General features: G+C 40.2%; 2 protein-coding genes across 2 annotated transcripts; one reads left to right on the forward strand and one right to left on the reverse strand.

Annotated features, from left to right (window-relative positions):
- Nucleotides 1-606: 606 nt before the first annotated feature.
- On the forward strand, nucleotides 607-11583 carry hnrnpub (heterogeneous nuclear ribonucleoprotein Ub). The gene is made up of 14 exons (XM_062437084.1): nucleotides 607-1248; nucleotides 2675-2789; nucleotides 4907-4986; nucleotides 5357-5496; nucleotides 5601-5700; nucleotides 6601-6713; nucleotides 6937-7200; nucleotides 7295-7414; nucleotides 7521-7649; nucleotides 7742-7910; nucleotides 8061-8342; nucleotides 8453-8730; nucleotides 8917-9057; nucleotides 9287-11583. Exons 1-14 carry the CDS (start codon nucleotides 744-746, stop codon nucleotides 9335-9337), a joined length of 2487 nt encoding a protein of 828 aa, XP_062293068.1. The 5' UTR covers nucleotides 607-743; the 3' UTR covers nucleotides 9338-11583.
- Nucleotides 11584-14477: 2894 nt separating this feature from the next.
- lft1 (lefty1) lies at nucleotides 14478-16435 on the reverse strand. Its single transcript, XM_062437634.1, has 4 exons — nucleotides 16171-16435; nucleotides 15694-15940; nucleotides 15267-15506; nucleotides 14478-14802 (listed from the first exon to the last, which is right to left on the reverse strand). Exons 1-4 carry the CDS (start codon nucleotides 16433-16435, stop codon nucleotides 14478-14480), a joined length of 1077 nt encoding a protein of 358 aa, XP_062293618.1.
- Between the last annotated feature and the right edge of the window lie 6697 nt (nucleotides 16436-23132).

Genomic DNA, 23132 nt, shown 5'->3' on the forward strand with positions numbered 1-23132 from the left:
GAACCTTTAAAACTATAAGTAGGTAGACAAAATTAATAATTGGGTGGAATGAACCTTTAAAACTATAAGTAGTTAGACAAAATTAATATTTGGGTGGAATGAATCTTTAAAACTAGAAATAGTTAGACAAAAAGCAATATTTGAGTGGAATGAACCTTTAAAACTGTAAGTAGTTAGACAGAAAGCAATATTTGGGTGGAATGAACCCAAGTAACCCTTTAAAACTATAAACTGCAGGAATCTTTAAAGCAGGGGCGCTCTAGCACCCCTAAATTTGATCTCAGCACCCCTAAAAATGAATAAATTACTACTGTATTTTTTTTTAAATACTTGCATTGTATGTCAAATTCTCATTAGGAGCTGAGCTGAGCCCCCCTAAAGGTCTCATCCTACAATCGCCCCTGCTTTAAAGCGCATAGAGCATAATATTGAAGACTTTTTTTCCCCCACAACAGAGGATTTGTTTAGTGTATTTACGGTAGTGACAGATGGTCAGCGGGCTATATAAACACGCTTGCGCCGCTCTCCCAGTGACTACGGTAGCGCACGTCATCCTCCTCCCCCACACCGCAGGCTCTTCTGCCGGTAAAACATTGGTCGGACAGCGGGTGCCATTTGGCGCAGTTTTGAGCTTCATCCGTTTAACAAAAGGGGCGCCCAGTTATTTATTTGTCGTCGTGTTTTTTTGTGACTTTTATTTAAAATCTATTTTGTCGTCAAAAGAACACACAAACACAGTCACAATGAGCTCAATCAACGTGAAAAAGCTGAAAGTGAACGAGCTGAAGGACGAGCTGAAGAAGCGCGATCTGTCGGACAAGGGGCTGAAGGCCGAGCTGATGGACCGCCTGCAGGCCGCGCTGGATGAGGAGGCCCTGGCCGGAGACTCCCCACTGGACCCGGAGGCGGCTGCTGCGGACGGAGCCGGCGACCAAGAAGGCATGGGCGAGGAGGAAGAAGGCGAGGGCCCTATTGAAGAAAGCATGGAGGCCAACAACGATGAGGAAGAAGAAGAAGAGGAGGAGGAAGAAGAAGAGGAGCAACAGCCTGAGAATGGTGGTGACGGTGAGGGCGATGTCGCTGCTGCTGCTGCTCCTGTTACTGCTGCAGAAGACGAGGAGATGGGTGAAGGGGAAGAAGAGGAAGAAGAGGAGGAGGACGACATGGATCCTATGCTCAAGGGAGACGTGGATGACATGGAGAAGATAGACACGGAGGACGGTGAGCCCGGGGAGCCTGCTGCTGAGGGTGAGTCGACTGGAAAGAAAATGTGACTGGCTGGATGGACTGTGGCTGGGTGTCGGTTTTTTTTATATTAAACGCAAACGGGAGTCGGTTTTAAATATGTCGATAGCGTTAAAATTGCGTGATTGAAAACGCCAAAACCCCTCCGCTCCGAGATCTTTTTGGTACACAAATGGCGTGACCTTACTAACCATTCCATGCTAGCACTAGTTAGCCGACCAGCTAACATTAGCCTTAGCATTAGCACCGGGTTAGCATCTTTTTATAACATTAAAATGAGACAATTCAGCCGAATAGCGTTAATATAAGAGCATTTATTACATTAGTGGATGTTGCTACTACATTTTTGCATGAGCCGAAGTAGAGTAAAAATTAATTATCACAAATTAATTAAAGTTTTTTGGGGGTTTTTGCGTTGCGCCCCCGCTGTTGGTTAGCATGTTAGCTTTGGCAAGGCTAACGTCATTTTTTCTTTCTTTGTCTTGTGGTGCTAATAGCTTAGCTGGTCGGCTAGTTCAGTCAGTGGTTCCCCATGTTGGAAGAGATTAGCTAAGAAAGTGACCTACTTTTTTTTTTAATTACAGTGTAGGTTAGTCATATTAAACGTGGCATAGCAATGAAATGTGTGAAAATAGCTACTGCAGAGATTTGGGCAACTTTTACAACATTAAAGCCACATTTCCAAGATTTTTAAGGGGGTTAAAGTGTCTACACGTTGATTTTTTTTTTTAAGGGTTGGGAACCCCTGAGTCAGCTCACATTCAGGCATTGGAGCTGCTTGTCTAGCTAACACGTGGTTGAGTCTGTCTGCGGTTTGATTACAAAACCCCTTCATGTTTGTTAGGTGAGAAATATAAAGAAATATATATGCACAACGTTTTACTATGAGGCATCTAAAGTTATTCAGGGTAGGATGGGAGGGGGGGGGTATAGGTTTCTCCATTACCTTTGCATGATGCATTTGTCCCAGCAAACAAGTACACTTTGACCCACAATTAAAGCTTATTTGAGAAGCTTATTGACAACAGTGTGTATATATATATTTATACATTTTAAGCCCTATATTGCTGGGTTAATATAATGTCCCCATTATTTTCTTTTGCAGAGACTTGTTTTCTCCTCTCTACCCCCACATCCCCAGCAAACACTTGTTCACACTGTTCATTTTTGGACCAGCTTGCATTGTAATTACTATCTGGTCATTTAAAGCTTGTTGAGTATGACTGTATTTGTGTAATCCTGAGGTATTGCCTCTTAGTTACCTCTTTTCATACTACTATTATTATTATTATCATTATTATTGATTAATTATGGTCGACTCTATGTAACTAATGAACGGGCTTTGTGGGCCAGAACCCCACTGCCAGTCCGACCTCTCTCTCACACAAAAAGGAGCACCTCATTCTATATGTTTGTTCTATTTTCAAAGGGGATGCGGACAAAGACACGAATGCTGATCAGAAGAATAAGAAGGGTGTTAAGAGACGCCGGGAGGAACATGGAAGGGGCTACTTTGAATTTATTGAAGAGAACAAATACAGCTGGTAAGGATGGGACAGAGCAAAAAATGGCCTTCAGCATCCCTGAAGTGCCATCCATAGCTTTGTTGAACTGTATTGGCTTTAAGTGCCAATGCGCATATATATTTATATATAACTAGCAAGAGGAAAACCCTCATTTTTCAAGTATTATACATCTATTAATAACCCTACTTTCACACATATGTCTTGAGGGTCATCCCTGTCTACTTTTTAAAAAAGAACCTTACCATTTACCCTTTTACAGTGCCCACTCACATTGTCTTTTTATATAAAGGACTGCATTCTGTAGCAGAAGTGCATCTATCAAGTCTCTTATGAATTTTCCACATCTGTTCCTCATGCCACTTTATTATTGTTTTGAAGAAAAGAGAAAAAAAAAGCCGGTTGTGTCCTCAAGGTGAATCAAGGCTGCTCAAAGAGAACCCAGAGGAAAGTAGCAGATGTGCACTTTTCAATGGGAGGGAGGGAGGGTTGGGGAAGGAATAGCTGAGAGGCGTGGAAGGAGGGGTCCATTTGCTGCAGGGTAGCACCAACAAAAAAAACAAATTCCCAAAGTGTTTTGGATACGTCCACGGAGGAACTCGCTATTGACCGTCCATCGTTTTGCCTCGCAATGGTCTATTTTTTTATTTTTAATTATTATTTTCGTTTTTTGTTTTTAATTTCACTGGTTGTATGACGTCAAAATGCTATTTCTGTCTCATGGTTCATGTCTTGTGTGTATGTCATCATTGGTGAGTGTGTGTGTTTTACGAGGCTCTTTTTCTACCCCTTGTGCAGGTGACATCATGCATGGCGTGTATGTGAGTGTTTGTGTGTGTGCATACATGTACCTACTTCTTGGTCAGTGTTTTGTTTTCATTGCGCTGTTAACCGTTTGAGGATCAGCTGGCAGGAAATGGGATCACTTTTTTCCTTTTTTTAAAAAAAAAACATTTTCTTTTTGGAAACGCCTGGGACTCTTCACGAATATTGCTGCCTCTACAAATGTTTTTTTTTCTCCTCCTGAAAGCCAAGAATTTTTTTATATAATTCAAAGATGCCTTTCACTTCCAAGTCAAAGTCCAGTCTCCTCATTTTCCCATTACCGTATTTTTCCCCTTATAATACTGTAGTGTATCAATCTACGTTATGTGAAATCGTAGGCCCCTGGGCAGCCACACACATGCAGCCAGTATGTGTGACCCGCTGGCTGGCTGCACTGACCATATGCTCCAGTTAAGACAGAATGTCCTCCAGAGCTACCATAAATCTCCCCATAGCAGCCATTTGTAACAGCACTCGAGGCTGTTAGAGGACAAATATCATGGCAGATGTCCTTTTGACTGCTGCAGATGAGAATGGGATGATGAACCCCCAAAATCCTAAATAATCTCTCTACTAGTACTGCAACTGCTACTGCTGCTGGACTGCCTCAGGTGGCAAAATGCTTAAGCATGACTTTTTTTTCCTTTTTTTAACATTTTCACTAGCTCCTTTTTTTCCCCCTTTTTTTATTAAACTAGAGATTTTAAGTATCTAATCTCTCAAGCTACAGAGTTGGTAAGTTGCTGTAGCTCTATGTATAATGAATGCTCATTTCAGACTAGCTAAACATGACAACTGCATCATTTATATAGCTACACAGCACAGTGTGAGATAGTCATGACCTTTTCATTTAGGATTCCACATACTGGAAGTTAAATATAACTTTAAATCACTATCACTATCTGACTGACCCCACTAGCAGTGCTGGAGACCATAAACACACTTTGATGTGAAAAGGGGGGGGAAGTCTGTCTGATAATCACTTTTTTTTTTTTTAAATCAATGGGATAGCCTTGCATGCTAAGGCTAGCGGAGGTGCTGTCTCTCTGTGTATCTCTCACATTTTAGATTTCACTGGATACTGCAAGGTAAGTGTTGTTTGACAAAGCCCTCACTACAGCTGACAATCCCAAAAGAGAAAGTTTGGAGGCTCGCCTGCCCAATTTACAGTTTTTTATCTTGTGTTTTTTTTTGTATTGTTTACACTAGTCTTCTTACTTCTTTCCCCTCCACTTATATTTTTTCAGCAATGGTACCCATGCAGCTGAAATGATTGCGAATCCTCCAATTGACTGCATGTGGTCTCTTTTCAGGGCCTCATTTAAGTCTCCTGTGCCGCCCCTGGAGGAAGAGGATGAGGAGTTTGACGACACAAAAGTCTGCCTGGATACCTGTAAGTGATTCTTAAATATAACATGACTACACCAATGCATTTTTTTTTCTCCAATGTATGCAGATTCTATATGTAAACATGTCCAATAATTAATGATAACTAACTTGAACATTAATTACACTTGCAGTACATATTGATATTCAGATAGAGAAATATAGTCACTTTATTGATCCCAATGGGAAATTCAGGTTTCCAGCAGCTCAATGTAAGCATAAAAGTAATAAAGCAATGTACAGTAAAATAAAGCCAATAGCAAGATAAGAAACCATATGTAATGTCTAAAAAATAAATATGGATACTAAAGGTTGTTATAAAACACGTCTTACTGTCATAGATACAGATATTGAATGTCTTTTCTCTCTTTCTTTAGACAATTGCGACCTGCACTTTAAGGTGTCACGGGACCGTTACAGCGCCTCATCTCTCACAATGGAAAGTTTTGCTTATCTCTGGTCCGGAGGCAAGGCTACCTATGGAGTGAACAAAGGCAAAGCCTGTTTTGAGATGAAGGTACAGCTCTAATAGATTCACTGGGTGGGACTTGAGGTAACCTGTTCATCATTCTCAAAGAATTCATTACTTCACAACATGTGTTTCCTGCTTATTGTCAACAGATTACAGAGAAGATTCCAGTGAAGCACATTTCCAGTAAGAACATGGACATCCATGACGTTCAGGTCGGCTGGTCCCTGGCTACCGGCACACTGCTGCTCGGTTAGTGTCTCTACTCTCACTTTAGCTCTACAGTTTCACCCTCTCTCCAAGCGTACTGTTGGCAGTGTCATTCATGCATTCAGTATCTTGGGTATGTAAGTGGTATGTCATACACTTTCCATCCACCCATGGCAACATTTTGTTTAACTCACTGCCAGAATGATTCATACTTGGTCACATAACACATGCAGATGTTAGCTGTTAAAGAATATGTGGGTGTTTTTAGCTTCCTTTTTGCCTGTAAGGACTAAAAGAAGGGATTATCCACACACTGTCTTCACTTGCTTAGAAAAGGTAGTCTAATATATACAACATTAAACTGTCTTTATTGAGCAAGTGAAGACACTGTGTGGGTGTCCCTTCTTATTTTCAATACACGGTAAACTACTCAAGTCTTTGTGTGCAAGAGATGTTTCGACTGTCTAAGGACTGAAACATAATAGGCTTTTTTTTTTTTTTTAAGATGTCCAAATCAATGAAGCCATCTGCTATCATTCACTCATTCCAAATCCTGCACACTATCTTGCTTTAATGGTGCATTTTATTCATTTAATGTCAGCAACAAAGTAAACCTTGTATTAAAAGTTAAAACTTGGCCAAATCAAACTGCACTGGGTGTGTAGATAAATTGGCTTACTTCACATTGAACAATGAGGCTGGTGTCCTCTTTTGAATCCCGGTCTTGTCCTGAGATCCCTCTAGTGGTTAATAAGCAGCATGACACATTAATGTGAAATGGCCTCAGTTCTGGCCGCATCGTGGCTATGGTGACTGGCCTACTGCCAGCACGGATGATTCACACACCATTTGAGTCCCAGTGACTGAGAAGTGGTGTCGTAATTAAGAAATATCATGGCTTCTGCTAACTGTCACTGAATATATTCTCCCATTACGTTTTAGGTGAGGAGGAGCATTCTTACGCATACTCTGGGAAGGGCAAGAAGACGACCAACTGTGTGACAGAGGACTTTGGAGAAACCTATGAGGAGAATGATGTCGTCTGCTGCCTTATTGTAAGACACAGTTGGATCAACTGCTATTTGTATTTAGCTTAGAATTAAAATATACTTAAAGTATGCATTCAGAGAAAATTGAAATATGAAGAACTAGTCATTCTCTCTGTAAGATAAGAGCAATAACAACCGCAGCCTTTTCTTATATTGAAAATTAGTAGATATAAATGTTTTTTCAGTGTCTTTCCAGTGCACAAATAAACCATCTTTTCTCCTTCTTCAGGACTTTGAGGGTGATGAGCTGGTGTTGTCCTTCTCCAAGAACGGCGGAGAGCCAGCTGTCGCATTCCAGGTCAGCAAGGACAGCCTGAACGGCCAGGCTCTTTTCCCCCACGTCATCTGCCACAACTGCGCCGTGGAGTTTAACTTTGGCCAGATGGAGACTCCCTACTTCCCTCAGCCTCAGGGCTACACCTTCCTGCAGCAGATCGCAGTGGACGACAGAGTCCGAGGGCTCAAGGGGCCACAGACCAAGGCCGACTGCGAGGTCAGCACAGTCATTATCAGTCATGCACTTCTGTGTTTTGTAGCAAATTTAACTTTTTCAAGTATCTTGACTTTTCTTTTCTTTTCATGCATAGATCATCGTGATGGTCGGCCTGCCAGGCTCAGGAAAGACTACATGGGTGAAGAACCATGTCCAGGAGAACCCCGGCAAATACTACATCTTGGGCAGTGACACCATTGTGGACAAGATGATGGTCAGTTGTGATATAATAGTAGCTTCTTTACTCAGTAACACAGTGCAATCTTGACATACAACCTCTTTCCTGCTATTCTTCTCACCATATTTCACTCGTTTTACAGATCAACAGCCTGAAACGTCAGTCAAAGGACATCACAAAACTGACCGCCATCTCCCAGCGAGCACCGCTCTTCTTGGGCAAGTTCATCGAGATCGCCGCCCGCAAGAAGAGAAACTACATCCTGGATCATGTAAGTGACTCACCAGCATGATACAGATATGACTGTGAAATAAATTGTATGATAATCACATTATAACTGAGCATCTTTCTCCTCTTCTCCAGACTAACTTGTCTGCCCCAGGCCAGAAGAGGAAGATGTGCTTGTTCGCAGGCTTCCAGCGTAAGGCTGTGGTGGTCCTGCCCTCTGACGACGACTTCAAGGAGAGAGTCCAGAAGAAGGTTGAGAGTGACGGCAAAGAAGTTCCCGAGCACGCTGTCCTCAAAATGAAAGGTAAAAAAAAAAAAAAAATCTTTTAAAGATGTGACAAAGAATTTAAGTGTAGCTGTATGTAGTTAAAACCTCTTCTTGGTGTCTCTTGGTTGGTTTTCTTTTCCAGATGTGGTTATGTGTGTTTTCATCCCTCTTTTCCATCTCTTTCAGGTTTCTTCTCTCTGCCCGAGGAAGGAGAGAGTTTCAATGAGGTCGTCTTTGCTGAGACTCAGAAGGAGGACGGTGCCAAGCTGCTGGAACAGTACAAAGAGGAAAGCAAGACGGCTCTGCCCGCTGAGAAGAAACCCAACCAGGGAAGCACAACGCCAAAGAGAGGTGGCGGCATCCGTGGTGGCGGCAGGGGAGGCAAGAACCAGTTTGGCCGTGGCGGTGGACTTGGCCAGAGAGGTGGTGGCCGAGGAGGTTTCCAGAATAGAGGCAACTTTAGAGGAGGTAGGATTGGGAACACATGATTACAGCTCAGAGTGCCACGTTGGTGTTAAAGCTTGCCTGCAGTAAAGGGCCATTCAATCTAATTTCTCCTATTTCTGTTCTGTTTGCAGCCCCCGGCCCCCGCGGTGGCTTCAGTCGCCCCCCTCGCGGCTTCCTGCCTCCACCAGCGTTCAGAGGAGGTTTCCCCAACCGTGGCAACTTCAACCGAGGTGGCGGTCCCATTCCCAGCCTGGGTGGATCCCCCAGAGGTGGACCAATGAGGGGTGGTAACATGGGCCCCAGGGGAGGTCACATGAACAGAGGTGGCCCAATGAACAGGGGGGGGAACATGAGCAGAGGAGGTGGAGGCAACATGAACCGCGGTGGAAACAGGGGACATCCCGGCCAGGTGGGTTAGACAGTGACACCTGTACTTCCTGTGGTCCAGTTTGAGACGATTTCAGTCGTCTGTAGCATTCAAATATTTTAAGATGTGAACATGCAATCAATCTTTTTTCAGCTTTAAAAACATATGCAGTCACTCTTTCAATAATCTCTATACTCAACTGACATATTTTTCTTTTTACCCCTACAGTTCCAGCAGAGGGGAGGCAACCGTGGCAACTTTGGCAACAAGAACGGCAACTTCGGTAACAACAGGAATAGCGGCAACTTTGGCGGCAACAGGAACGGCATGGACAAGGCTCAGGCCTTCAACCAGAGTTGGCAGCAAGGGGTAAGTAATTTCGACTGCTTTTAAAAAGTCTCTAAAATCTCTCCTAACATGCAGTTAAAGTATCGACTTTCACAGTACGCGTTTATAGGCTTTAAACTCTGACTTTTGCAGTGTCAGAAGTGCAGCACCAAACTTAACTAAAGGCAATGAAATATAGAAAACTGAAGGTAGATAATGTGAAATTGTGTCATATTAGTAAACTTTTGCATGTCTTGTGTGTCCTGTGCAGTTTTGGAACCAGAAGCCGTGGAGCCAGCAGTATCAGCCTGGATATTATTAAGACACTTGTTCTAACGGACTGGTGGCCGACACTGAGACCCACCACTAGCCACGGAACATCCCTCCACCCCGCTGTTTGATTATTATTTTTTTTTGTTCTTCTAAAGCCCACTTTTTAAAAAAAACAAACAAATTTAAAACCCACCAACTAAACCTACAAAGACTTAAAGCGATCTGGAGAAACAACATTCCACATCAGAGAGGAGACCAGGCTGTATCCCGAGTGTAATTGATCTTTATATAACTGTACACACATGTACAACGTGGGTTCAGTGTCATTCAATCATCTGTTTTTGGTTTTTTTCTCTTTGTTGTATATTATCCTTTTTTCACCACTTTTAAATGATGTGCTTTTAAAAAAAAAAAAATCTAATGTTTGTAATATCAGGAACCAGAAACATTTTTGCCAGTCTGGCTAAATGTTCAGATTTTTTTTTTTTCTCCTTTTTTTCAGGGTTGTGCATTTTATCTGTGCTTTTTTTTTTTTTTTTTTTTTTAATTACAAATTGTAAATATTTGTGTTTGCGTAGTTTGTATGAGAAGTTTAAGAAACAGTAATGATTTTTTGAAAGGAACCGTGTCTTCTTAGCGAGAAGCAGCACGGTTAGCTGGATACTATTGTTAGACTGTCAATAGACTCGACTGTCAAACAGTTGAAATGAAACAAATTAATTACAGTTTCTTTTTTTTTTGTCTTCTGTTCCCATCATCAAACCTGTAACCTAAACTCCATAGACCTACAATAAACAACTCGTTGGCTTTTTTACATCTCTTCCTGGCTTATGACTTTTGATTCAGTTCAAAGGTGTGTAAAAGACCTTTGAATGGGCGATGGCCTGGTTTGCTACTTCAAACAATAAGGACATCAGCCCTGCTACCGGCCCCAGTCGACACCTCATTAGGAAAGTATTCCTCTAAGTGGTCCTGTCTTTGATACGTCACCTCCACTCCAGCTATTCTAATGTACATTGCTTTGGGAAAGTAATTTGGCCAAGCCATTTTAAGGATATAAGTAAGCCATTTTTTTTTTTTTTGTAATACATTTATTTTAAAAAGAATTGTTTTAATTTATATTTCTTAAAATTAGGGCACTGACTACACTTGATTTTCAGGAGAAAGTGGGGTTCTTCCTAGATTTGTCTTTTATTAACGGTTCCTTTTTTTTTTAAGTGCAGAAACTTCTGAAAACAGCAAGCACTGATCAATTAAAACTCAGAACCACAAATTTATTTAAAAGTTTTTGCTTTTATTTCAAATTTAAATTAACACCACTATTTCAACAAAGTACATTTCTGATGCTAGCTCAGCACAAAAAGTGGTTGAAGGCAGGCAGAGGTCGCCCATTTTTTTCACCAGCAAACCAAAAAAAACGAAGGGCTACACAGTGTCGCAACACACCCGCGATCGAAACCACCAAACTGTTCATTAAATCCTTTTTCAGGCTGAAGGAAAAGAAGCAGATCAACTTATTTCTTTTTCCACACCTTTTTTTTATTAAAAAGGTATTGCTAAATGGTTTTTCAAGGCATTCTTAAGAGTTAACATGTTGGTAACTGTGTGGCCCGGCAATGAATGGCAGCTCCTCATTTAACAACTCGCATAATGTGCCACACCACATTATCCTGGCAGAGGACACCCAGCTCGTGTTTCAACATCCGAGCTGGAAAACAGACCATTAATACAGAATATACACTGGTTTCTGTCCACTTGGTTGTTTTTTTTTTTTTAAATTTTGGTTTATTTTGTCTTTTTTAAGATTTATTTCCTGCCCATGCTGATATTTAAACATGTAAATACTTCACCACTATTTCAAACCATGCACGAATGTACATTAATTGACTTCCAAGTAATAACTGTGTTGTGATGAAGAAAGTGTTAGTTTGCCCGAGTACTGCTGTGTGATGAACTATATTTAAATGTCTGGAGAGTTTCTGCCCTCTTGTTTTAATTGTACTGGATACATACAAATCTAGCAGAATGCGAGCTTTTGAGTTTACAGTCTAATATCTATAAGAAGAAGAAAAGCAAAAAAAAACAACAGACACTATATTTTTTAATCGCTTTATGTTGCAGGTTGTATATCAGGTCTTTTATTATTAAACCAACAGTGCAAAAGCTTTGAGATTTGTTGTCTTTTTCTATCGGACAGTTTTTTGATATTTGTGTTTTTTCAAAAATCTGGGATTGTATTTTTTCTTTTAAAATTTGTCTCAACTCTATTAAAGTTAAAGAAGCTGGTACACAGTGGCTTTGTTGTTTGTTACAGTGTATATGAAAAGTTGTCATTGGAGGAGTTTTGTTTTTACAACCTTTTATTGCCTTAAAAGTGTTAAAGTAGATTTAATGTGGCTTTATTGTCCAAGTGAAAACATCCCTACAAATTGATCAAATATACTCTCCATGTTAGTATTTAGCTACAATAGTTGCATCCCTTTCCTATTATTTGCAAAACTGCTGTCTGGTATGGATAAAGATCTGGATAACATAACATTGTTCTTTTATACTTTTGCTCATTGTCTTTCTTTATAAAAACAAATTCAAAGATTGCAACTTTCAGCCAGACTATATGTCACTTTTCAATAGTTTATCTGAAATTCCCTGCATTCATTTCATTACATTCATCACCTCCCAAAGCCTGCTGCAGAGAAGCTGTGATGGTCCCCTGGCCCGTCTCTGGTTTTCAGCAGCTTGTTCTTTGTTGTGGTGTTGGTGCAGCAGGTCGCTGGAGAGCAGATTCTCGTGATATTCTAGTTGGAGACAATAGGATTTGTCGTTTTGTATTCATTCATTCTATGTCTTTATTTTACAAATACACTCCACCAGGGTTGGGAAGGTTACTTTGGAAATGTAATAGGTTACAGATTACTAGTTACTCTATTTAAAATATAATAAATAATATATCTTGTTTTAGGTACTTAATCAAAGTAATGTAACTTATTACATTTGAATACTTTTCTAATTTTCTAACACATGTTTTCAGCTGTTAGGGTAAGTGTATCCATTAAGCACCTAAATCTAAGCTCAGGTGTTTTTCATGGATACTGACATGATTTATAAGGGAGATCATTTCTTATAAAGCAAGATTTATCTTTCATTTGAAAATGTATTCATTAGTTCATGTACATTTTGGAATATAAAATAAAAATATTTGATGAAAAAAGTCTAAAGTCTGGCATGGGCTTAATTGGTACTGTGACACCATTTAAGCCCAAGTGTGCTCCAAATAAGCCCACATCATGATTTATTAACAAAAAATAAAAAATGTTGATTTCAAAGAATTAAAAACAGCAATATATTTATTCAGTAACATGTTAAATATTTTAAAAATGAAGAAAAAAACCCTCCTGAGCAAAATCTTAAAGGTCTGACTTCAGATGTAACCCCCTTTGTAATCATCCACATTTTCATGAGTGACATTTTTTTGGTGACTGCTGGAAAACCAACCATTTTCATAAGTAACTGTAATTTAATTACACATTTTTTTCTCAGTAACGGATTACAGTTACATTTATTTTGTAATTAAATCACGTAACGCTGCCTGCAGTGTAACACTACATTTATTCTGATGGCCAGGAAGCTACATTTTTGCTCCCATCAAACTATAAAACACTTCTTCCTGCTAACTTTAGAATATCCCACCAATCTTTGACTGGTGAAGCATCTACTCAACTGATGTTATCCCTCCACAGTCCCTAAAATATGAGCCTCTGGAGCTTTGAACTCCTTCACAGGTCTCTCTTTGTCCACCTTTTCATGCACTGTCTCAGTTTTTCAGCTCAGCTCCTCAGAGCAGATTTACAGCTGTTCTCTTTCCATTTCCTAATAACTGATTTAACAGCACTCTAAAGGATGTTGGAAATGTTCTTTCATCCTTTCACTTGAGTCGCTTGGATTATTCCTTTCCTTTAATGGTTTAAGTTTTCCTCTGATCCCATTTTACTGGCCTTGCAGAATATTTATACTACAATCAATTGAAAGCACTTGACTCTCTAATTAAATAATTATGACTTTCTAAAACGACTCAGCTGCATCAGTGACGTGTTGATTTAAAGGTGAGGGGAATACTTGTATAGATCTGTTTTCACATTGATATTAAGTTTAGTTTTTCAATGTTAAAAAGCTTCATTAAACCTACTTTGATTGAATGTTAAAAGAAAAAGGCGTGAGGACTTTTGATAGAGAGTGTATGTTTATCTAAAAGCAGTATGTATGATCTTTTTTGACATTCATGTTTCTTTACAACGCCACCTGCGTTCCCTCTATTCACGTGCGTCATGGTGTTGCCGGAGGTGCATGATGGGAATCCACTTCCCTCCGAAACACACAGCTGCTTGTCTTCGGCTGGCCTGCATGTTTACCTCCATCAGCAGCATATTAGTGAATGACAAGACCCCCCACTCAGACAGCAAACAGCGCATTAGGCATTGGCCCTGATTACCAACGTTTGGCCCGGTCTAAGCCTGATGTAAACACACAAGGACCCCCATTCTCGCTTAATGTGAATTGACTCCATGTATCTCTGTATGTGGCCGTGTAGCTTCTTCCCACTGCAAATAAAGCATTACAGGCAGGTTCGACCCTCATTGTCGTCGACAGCGTGCCCTCAGTGTAACAAGTGTTATAAGTCATTAGGCAAATTATTTGCTCTGCTCCACAATTTCCTATAAGTGTAAATACAGAGGTGAAAGAGGAGCCCGGCAGCTGTATGTAACTGCATGTGAATGCCGTCATGAATGTGAAAAGGGGGCTTGAGTTGCAGACAGACAGCAGGGAAGAAGAAGAAGACGACCAGAAGCTTTAAGTGAAACAAAATATTTTATTTTCCAAACATAAACTCATCCATATTATGTACAGCTTGAAAATATAACATATCAGACAGAATTTGAATGATTTATTCGACGCAACTCATACAAATTCGAATAAAAATAAAAAAGGATATCAAAAATTTACAAAATATATAAAAGTGCTTGTGAAAGGAAATGGAGTTTAGTGTTGTGTGTGAAACTCCCGATAAATGTCTATTTAAATAGAAAGTACTAGACGTGTTGTTAAAAACCATTAAATATGTCAATTCCCCAATGAAACTATAACACTTCTCAGTCATTATAGAGTTATTATAGCAGTTTTTCATCAGCTTAACTTCATACTATGGAAACATTGTCCATTGTGCACGCACACCTCTCTACGATCATATTGGGAAACTCTGCCACTTCTATCTCTGTGTAGTCCCCCTTCTTCACCAGGTACATGATGGGCAACGGAGCGCTCTCAGACACCGTGCACCTCCTCTCCCCGTATCCGTAGTTGCGCTTGGGTTGCTTGCAGCCTCCGGTGCACCTGAAGGCCTGGTAACCCGCCGGCTCGATGATCCAATACTGTGTCCAGGTGAGCGCACGGAAGTTGATGAAGTACTGCTCCCTGCAGCAGGTGTCTTTGTTTTGGTTGGAATCGCAGTCGCCACGAGAGCTGCAGAAGAAAAGATAAAGACAGTTAGATAAATTGTTCATTTAAGAGGGGGGTGGGGGGTGCCAAAGCATTTCATCAAGGGGGCCCAGAATCTCTTAGCTACACCCCTGCGAAGATTTTATCCAATTATGATTTATGTGTTTTTTTTAGTTGGTTAATCTGTTCAGATCAGATCTAAAATATATCTATGTAGAAGTCTTAACTTTGAAAAAAGTTTTTTAAGAAAGATCAGGATGACAAAATACAAATTAGAGCACGTGCAGGTTGTTTATTGATGCCAGTCAGTAATGTGTTGTTAACTTTCTCCAAACAATGAGAATGAGTAAACTAACGCCCCTGTGCCACCCTGCTACAACTCTAATAACGAATGCAAATGCTGACAGGTACCAAAAAAAAAGAAGGAGGATATGGGCTAATTGTCACACTGATACAATATCCTGTATATCAAACGCTCGCGCCCTTACCCGTACTCTTCGAGGTTGAGTGTGTAGAGGATGAGCTCGGGCTTTCCCAAGGTGTTGTCCGTCTGCTCCTGGGTGGTAAAGCGCACACTCTTGGCCATCTCTGCCGCGTAGCTGCCAGGTCTCTCGCCCTCGATCCACACCTCCAGGTGCATAGGTGTCTTCTGCTGGGTTTTGGACCAATAGTGCACCGCCTGTGTCACATCAAAGCTCTTCCAGCCAGTCTCGTGAATGGGGATCAACCTGTGAAACACGAGAGACAATTAATTAGAAGAAGGTAAAACTGATATTTCCTGATCCGATTGTCTGTTTGGCAACCACTGAGAGGATGAATAACATTTAATTATAGGCGTAATGATGTCGCCTCTTAATTGCAGTACAGTGAATATATTTTTACAACACGTCATAAGAGCGAAAAAACATCTCTTACCGTGAATCTACCAGCGATGTCCGGTTGGAGCCGTTAGGCAGCACCTCCACCCAGTAGATGCTGACCCGGGCGTTGTTAACGGGCCGGTGGTTCTTCCTCTCCACAGCGAAGCGTTTTTGGTAAGAAGCCCTCTGGTAGAGCTTCAGCTCCGCCATGGTCACCTCGCTGTTTTCCGGGATTCTCGCCTCCATGTCGAACACCATGCGATTCCGGGTGGTGTCAGAGTACACATACTCTCCAGAAATATCTAAAGCACAAAGCATTTAAGAAATTAGGTGACATTCTTTTTTTTAATTATCCAGAAATTTCTATTTGGTAAAGGTAATTCGGTGCGTAAAACTGTCTTTACGCATCAATTGTCACAATTACGCACAGAAATAACTGTTTACTTGAACTGGCATCGGTGCCAAAGCCACTTTCCTATTAATTGCTACATAATTACATGTTATATATTTTAATAATGGGGAAGGTCCTTACCAGCATTGCCAGGGATTCCCCTCAGGATGCCCGCCAGGCTCGGCAAAGACCTGCGTCTCCTGCTGTGGTGCATCTTCAGCATGGAAGTGTACTTATTTCTGATATGCGCCGGAATAACCAGGTTCTCCAAATCCCTTTTATGGATCTTAGGAACTTCATCCAAGCCCAGTTTCTGCAGCAGAGCGTCCTTCATATCCTGATGCGTAAAAGCCTCGTTGAGACCGAAGAATACGGTGCACAGGACACAAGCGCGGAGGAAATCCATGAGGAAAACTTCAGTGTGATCGACAGCAGCACGGTAGCACAAGTCACCCAGAGATAGACAGTGGCCCCCTGACACTTCTCCGGCCCCTTATATTGTTGCGGCCCTCCCAGCCGTTCGCACTTTGTCGATGGGGGCAGGGACCCTTATCAGAACAAAGGTGCGACAATACAGCCCCATCCTAAACAGGATATCTAAGTGGCCATACTTCAAACAGCAACAATTAGACTCGAGTGCCATCCTTATTGTGTGGGTGTAATTTCACCATAGCTCCACTAAAACTATGCTTGATGTCTGTGTTGCATTTGAAGCCAGAATGAGGGTCTAAAATCTGATCTTTATAGTGTAAATAAACACGTTCATTTAGATTGATCTTGAATTGGCAAAATCCGAGCATCAAATTGAGGTTTTATGTGTGCATTTGATGTATTTATATAATTCTTAAGATATATTTTTAAAGGCCAAATCAGGCATCACAATATTTAAATTGGTGCATGGTTTGGTCTACTTGTTATTTCAGATTCAGATTTTCTCTCCTAAAATGAATAAGATTGCAGCAGAAACAACTATTTTGTGCATTAATTTGTCCAGAAATATATCGAACTTAAAATGACTTTTAACAAAAAATATAATTGACTACAAATATCAGCATTGTGATTCAAAAACCTGCATCCGATCAGCCCTAATTATTGGTTAACTCATCACCAATGAGTTTGACATTCATCTGGATTTTAGGTGACTTGCTGCTCTTATTTCCAGTAAATCAGGGAGAGGTTAATGGGACAATTATAAGTGGTGATTATTTCCTTTATTTTAACAAATTGTTTTGGTTTTATCTTTGTCTTGGCACTTTTACTTCTCCATAATTTGAAAACTTTCCCCTCCGTACCACCCGTAGTGTGTCCTCTGCTGCCACACATGAGACCCAGACAGACATCTCTTGACCCTGTGAACCTGTAGTGCCCTCTCTTCTGTAGCACCCTTGTCTATACACACACCCCACGCTCTGACGTGTACATTCCTCTGGACGATGTCAGGCCGGGGCAGTCTGGCAACAGTCTGTCACACAGCAGGCTTATTTCTGTCTGGGTGGCTGTAAAAGCATTTTCGTCCAGCAAAGATGGACTGAGAGCAGGAGGACCTGCTTAAAAACCAGAAGGCCATCCAATTTGTTCATTTGGTGTACCAAACAAAAAAAAAAGGGGGGGGGGGGGACGCAGGCCTCCGAGAGATGGGAGGAGGGGAGTATAGGATTAGATGTTTATTCCAAGCCCTGTCACCCATTCTTGGCCCTCTCCAGCAGATTAAAATTATTAGCCAAACAGACAGTTAATCCAGGGGCCGGGGGGCCGGCGTGGATGTGGATTGGGGCAGGCTCTTCACAGGTTGGTGATTATCTGATTCCATTGCGAGGATTTGCCTTGCCTTTTTTGTCACACAAACATTAGAAGAGGGGTGCTCTCACTGGCTGCCCAGAAGGCCCTGCCTGTGGTTGTGTATTGGGCTGTGTTTGCTCAGAGATGTCAGACAGACTGAAGGAGCACACAGGAAGAGCAAATGACAGATGACTGCCAGACCCGCTCACTCCAGTTTACAGTGCCAGAAATATTAATTAGTGCTGTAGACATGATACCATATGACACGACTCATGTTTAGTACAATCACAGCATGCGTTAGTCAAATATTTCACTGAATTGGAAAAACATTTTAAAAAACAATCCAATTGTATGTGTGCAAAGACAGGTATGTGCATGTGTGTAGAGTTAAGACCAGCAGTTTATATCACACTGCTCTTATTACAGACATAATACCTACTTTATTATATTTTTTATTAAATGAAGTTGTTGTTTTTGCCTTTAAACTTGATTCATTGCAATTTTACTGGAAATATGATGCTTGTTTGATTAAATTTGCTCCTTTTGCATCTTTTTGTTTGCAACTTTTGGTATAAAATGTGCACGTGCACAACAGTAATGTAAAGTTTGTATTGTGCATAATATAACAATATATCTTATTAGTAATGTTTCATTCTAAAGTGGGACATTTGTCATTTAAAAAAACATTTATTTTACTCATCCAAATCACAAAATAATGGAAAATTAAACCTTGATTTTTTTTTTTTACTTAATTAGTTAATCTGACATGAACACTGCTCATTGATCAACAGAGAAAGCTTCTAATGATCCAGAATTGTTAATCATTGTCCCTTGACAGATGTTAAAACCTTAAACATAGAATAAAACTACATATGTTGTAAAAGTCATACACACAGAATTATAAATATGCACAAAATAACGCAGCACACATCCATCATAAAATAATAGTACAGTGGCATACAGTTGTGTCATGTTTTTGAGGACATAATCACAATATTATATCTTTAAAGTATTGGCAAATGAAAAAAAGGCAACCTTTATTTCCAAAAACTTAATTCCACAGGGGTTATTTAAGATATGAGTGTTGAATATGAACAGTATAAGGTCTATAACTCAGACTCATCTCCATCAAAGGCCTACAAAGTGAGGTACAAACTGGTCAATCAGATTGTCTGATGACAGAAACAACAGTGCAGACATGTAAATTCACAGCAGATCTATAGTCCAGTCCAGCCAAAGGCCAGTCTAAATTCCTCTTCTCCAGAGCCTAAAATACATATGGTATCCCCTCTCCCTCACATTACAACCCCTAATTCGGGAAATTAAGATGCCCTTTGTGTGATATTTCTCAGTCTTTCTTCCTTCCCATGTCAATCAAAGACAGGTTTCCTAGTTCAAAGCTACTTCTGATACTCCTAGGTGCCATTTCTTTTCAATCAAAGGCCAACAAGCTCCTTCAATCAACAACACAGGTGTTAATTAACATCCATCCATTTGCATTCAAAAGCAGTCCAATTTATAGGTCATTCCCTTCCATTTGTGAAACATGAAATCCCCTTTGCTTGCTAGAACTGCTGTTTGGGGAAGTTTAGATGCTGTGGAGACAGTGCAAAAAAAAAAAAGAAAAAAAAAAAGATGACGCCTTTAAGGAGGAGGAAGAAGTGGGTGCAGTGTGGTTTACACATTACATTAAAGCAAAGCAAGGCATCTCATTAGAAACGTCTCCCTGCGTGACAACAAGGCGGTGCTGCTCCAGAAAGTCAATATTGAACTTGTGTTGGTGGTCAGCGCAAATTCCTCATTATTCACATGGCTGTAGGTATTGTCACCGACTTCCTGATCTACTATTGCCTTGCTTTATCTTAACATCAAATATTTGGGGAAATGGACCGCACTAGTTTGCACCTTAATGGTCCCCGCACACACACACACACACACACACACACACACACACACACACACACACACACACACACACACACACACACACACACACACACACACACACACACACACACAAACGACTTCTTTTTTAAAGCGCAAAAGTCCATAGATACACTACAGAGTCTGGATCAATGCGTGGAGCTGTCTGCCAATAATCATCGATCAGTCTGTCAGAGGAGAAAGCGCTAGACCTGTGCAAGGAGCCAGGACAATACGATTATTGCTCGATGGCCTCCACATCTAGACAAAGTACAGGACAGTCTAATTGCATTTCACGCAGCTAATGACGCGTCAATCAGTGCAGACATGGAGGGCTAATCCCAGCAGTGTAGACTTAACCAAATGGGATCAGACATGATTAGATAGGACAAACAATTAATATTTTCATTAACTTTTAATTGATGTTCAGGAGGAAGGGTTAGACTTTCAAGTGTGCAGGACGTGTGTTGTTGTAAAGCAGATGGACACAAAGACACCATTAAAACAAAATCTATAGGCTTGAACCACATATATATTGGCTATGGTTCATTGTTTATGTGCATTTGTGTTCACAAATCAACCTGAACATGATTTAAATGTTAAATTAGTGAAAATCTGACGAAAAAAAGACCAAGCAAGAAATGCAAACAGCTACAGAAATGTATAAATACACCAGTTTAACAGCTGTGGGAAGGTAGTTTGTCCACTAGAGGTCGCTATGGTAACACTGAACAACCACATGGAGGCTTTAAAGGGAAAATTCACACTAAAAACAGCATTTAAACACTGCTAGTCATGCAAATTTGGACACAATTTTATTACTAAAAACCAGAATTGAGACTTAAATTGAAGACGTCCTCAGTTCAAACATGCTGTTATATAAAGTATTTAATTTATCTGATGTTTAACACGAAAATGTAATATTTTCTTTTTTCCTTTTTTATTGGGTTTTTAAATGTAGTTCTTATACATTTATTTGTCTTATGTAAAGCTCTTTGAATTTCCTCTGTGCCTGAAAGGTTCTCAATAAATAAAACATTGTCTCACTTTTCTAAGTCTCATTGAATATTTTGAGATTTTACACTTTTCTTCAATGTAAGGCTTCCAGCTGGAACAGGCCATTATATCCCATTAAAATCCCCATTGTTGCCATTAGTGGTGCTTTCCGTGATTTACTGTCATTACATCATCAACATTGTTGTCTCTGGAGTTTAATTTGTGAATAATTGATGAAAAGTAACACTTGCACACAGACTCTAAACCTCATATGTGTATTAAAGGGTAACATTTCAATCGCAGTCAGATCTTCCTCAGGGCAAAGTGTTTCAAAAATAAATGGCCGCCACACCTATATGTACGATTATATACTAACAGGCTGAAAGGCTCCTTGATAATCATTAACCATCCAATCCAACCAGGGTGATAAACATCTGAAAACAACTGTCAGTTCAATAATTACCCAGTGAAACCCAATCAAATTACATTATTACCAAAGAACAGAACAACAGGTATAATGATGCATTAAATATATATATATATATATATATATATATATATATATATATATATATATATATATATATATATATATATATATAATATATATATAAATACATGTCAAAAGTATCAAAACAATGTCCAAAATAGTTACGAAGTAGAGGAAACATTAAATAAATATGATTATAGTAGTAAAAGAGCCTCATTGACATTCACAAATTACAACTGTGCTGCACATTATAACAGATGTAATGTATGTCAATTCAATTTTAGAGTGCATTCCCCTTTAATAAGCTGGCCTGGTTTTGCGTGGCCATGCACGATGGAGTCGTAAAACGTTGTGAAAGATAGTCAGAGAATAAGTACAATTCCCCCCCCCCCCCCCCCCTTCTTTACTATTTTTATGATGTTGTTACTACATTGCAGCACACAGAATACATTTTCTCAACCCAAATAATCAATCATCTCATCGTGGTTACGTCGAAGCATGTATGAACTGCTTTTTGACTGTTTTTCATAAACAGTCATGCCAAGACAGTATGTTTCAAATTACACTAGGTCACCATCAAAAATCAATTTTATTGGATACATCTTGCATGCTAAGTTGTTCTCTGTGTGTGTGTATATATATGTGTGTGTGTGTATATATGTGTAGGTTTTGTGTGTGTGTATTCCACTACAGTGCCTCTTTGTGCCTCCCCCTCTTCCCTGGCACGAAAAAGGATTGCAGGAAGAATCAATTTGAATATTTCTGAAATATAGAAGTGTATTATATTATTTTAGTGTAAGGTAACACATACACACGCACACATGCACACACACACACACACACACACACACACACACACACACACACACACACACACACACACACACACACACACACACACACACACACACACACACACACACACACACACACACACACACACACACACACACACACACACACACACACACACTTCTATCTTTGCCATCCTACCCTCTGACATTCAGCAGTTATGTAGGCTGTTGAACAGATGTACTTTGAACGGTGATAAGCGCCTCACTTCAAAGAGATGGGACCTTTTCAAACCAAATATGATAAGTCAGCTCAGAGTGGCACACTGTGAATAAAAGCTAACATGCTGATCAGGTGCTTTGTGTTGTAAGACATAGTAGTTTGATTCACTGAAAAATGCTCCCTGCGTGATTCACTCACACTCTCCTGATCTATGTTTAATTCTCATCTGGTGATCAGCACATATGAAACGTCTGACTCACTCGGCCAGCAGTAACACATCAGACCTCCAAAATCCTCTCTCTTGCCCACAGGCCTGTTTACCTTGGTTAGTTTGCTCGCAGCATTAAGCCGCCCTCACCCGCCCTCACCCGTGAGAACAAGAGTCCAAGAGACAGAAAATCCCGGACAAACTTGACACACCTTGATGTTGACCTTCCAGAGAGCTTTGTGAGGTGGAAAAGTACGACAGTAGTTGTGTTTTATTATGTTTGAATAACTTGACAATTAAACGCTGAATGACAATTAAACGCCTACACATCGTTATCGTCTATGATGTCATCCATGAAGGTGTATAAACTATGCTGCCATGTGGACGATAAAGTCAGTCCCTGCCTTCATGTACTTTACTTTGCTCATGTACAATAAATACATATAACCTGCCATAAAATACCAGGTTTATGCATTTACAATATGCCATTGTGAAACATGCAGGCAACCTATGCACTCTTAAAGTATATAGGTTTACAGAGACAACAGTCAGGAGCCCACATGAACAATAAAACATGTTTTTTCTTGCTGTAATCATTTCTACTGTTCATGCTAACCATAAGTTCATAATGCACTTATGATGTAAGTGATGCAGGGCAAAATCCAATCCACAGTCCTCCTTCTGTGCAAAGAT

The sequence above is a fragment of the Scomber scombrus genome, chromosome 17, assembly GCF_963691925.1.
Source record: "Scomber scombrus chromosome 17, fScoSco1.1, whole genome shotgun sequence".
Lineage (NCBI taxonomy): Eukaryota > Metazoa > Chordata > Actinopteri > Scombriformes > Scombridae > Scomber > Scomber scombrus.

Excerpts from the sequence above, each read along its gene's own strand:
- hnrnpub (XM_062437084.1), top strand. The coding sequence starts at position 744 with ATGAGCTCAATCAACGTGAAAAAGCTGAAAGTGAACGAGCTGAAGGAC. Across the intron at positions 4,987-5,356 it reads AAAAGTCTGCCTGGATACCT|ACAATTGCGACCTGCACTTT; the intron begins GTAAGTGATTCT and ends CTCTTTCTTTAG. Across the intron at positions 9,058-9,286 it reads ACCAGAGTTGGCAGCAAGGG|TTTTGGAACCAGAAGCCGTG; the intron begins GTAAGTAATTTC and ends TGTCCTGTGCAG.
- lft1 (XM_062437634.1), bottom strand. The coding sequence starts at position 16,435 with ATGGATTTCCTCCGCGCTTGTGTCCTGTGCACCGTATTCTTCGGTCTC. Across the intron at positions 15,941-16,170 it reads GGGAATCCCTGGCAATGCTG|ATATTTCTGGAGAGTATGTG; the intron begins GTAAGGACCTTC and ends TTTGTGCTTTAG. Across the intron at positions 14,803-15,266 it reads CTCAACCTCGAAGAGTACGG|CTCTCGTGGCGACTGCGATT; the intron begins GTAAGGGCGCGA and ends TTTCTTCTGCAG.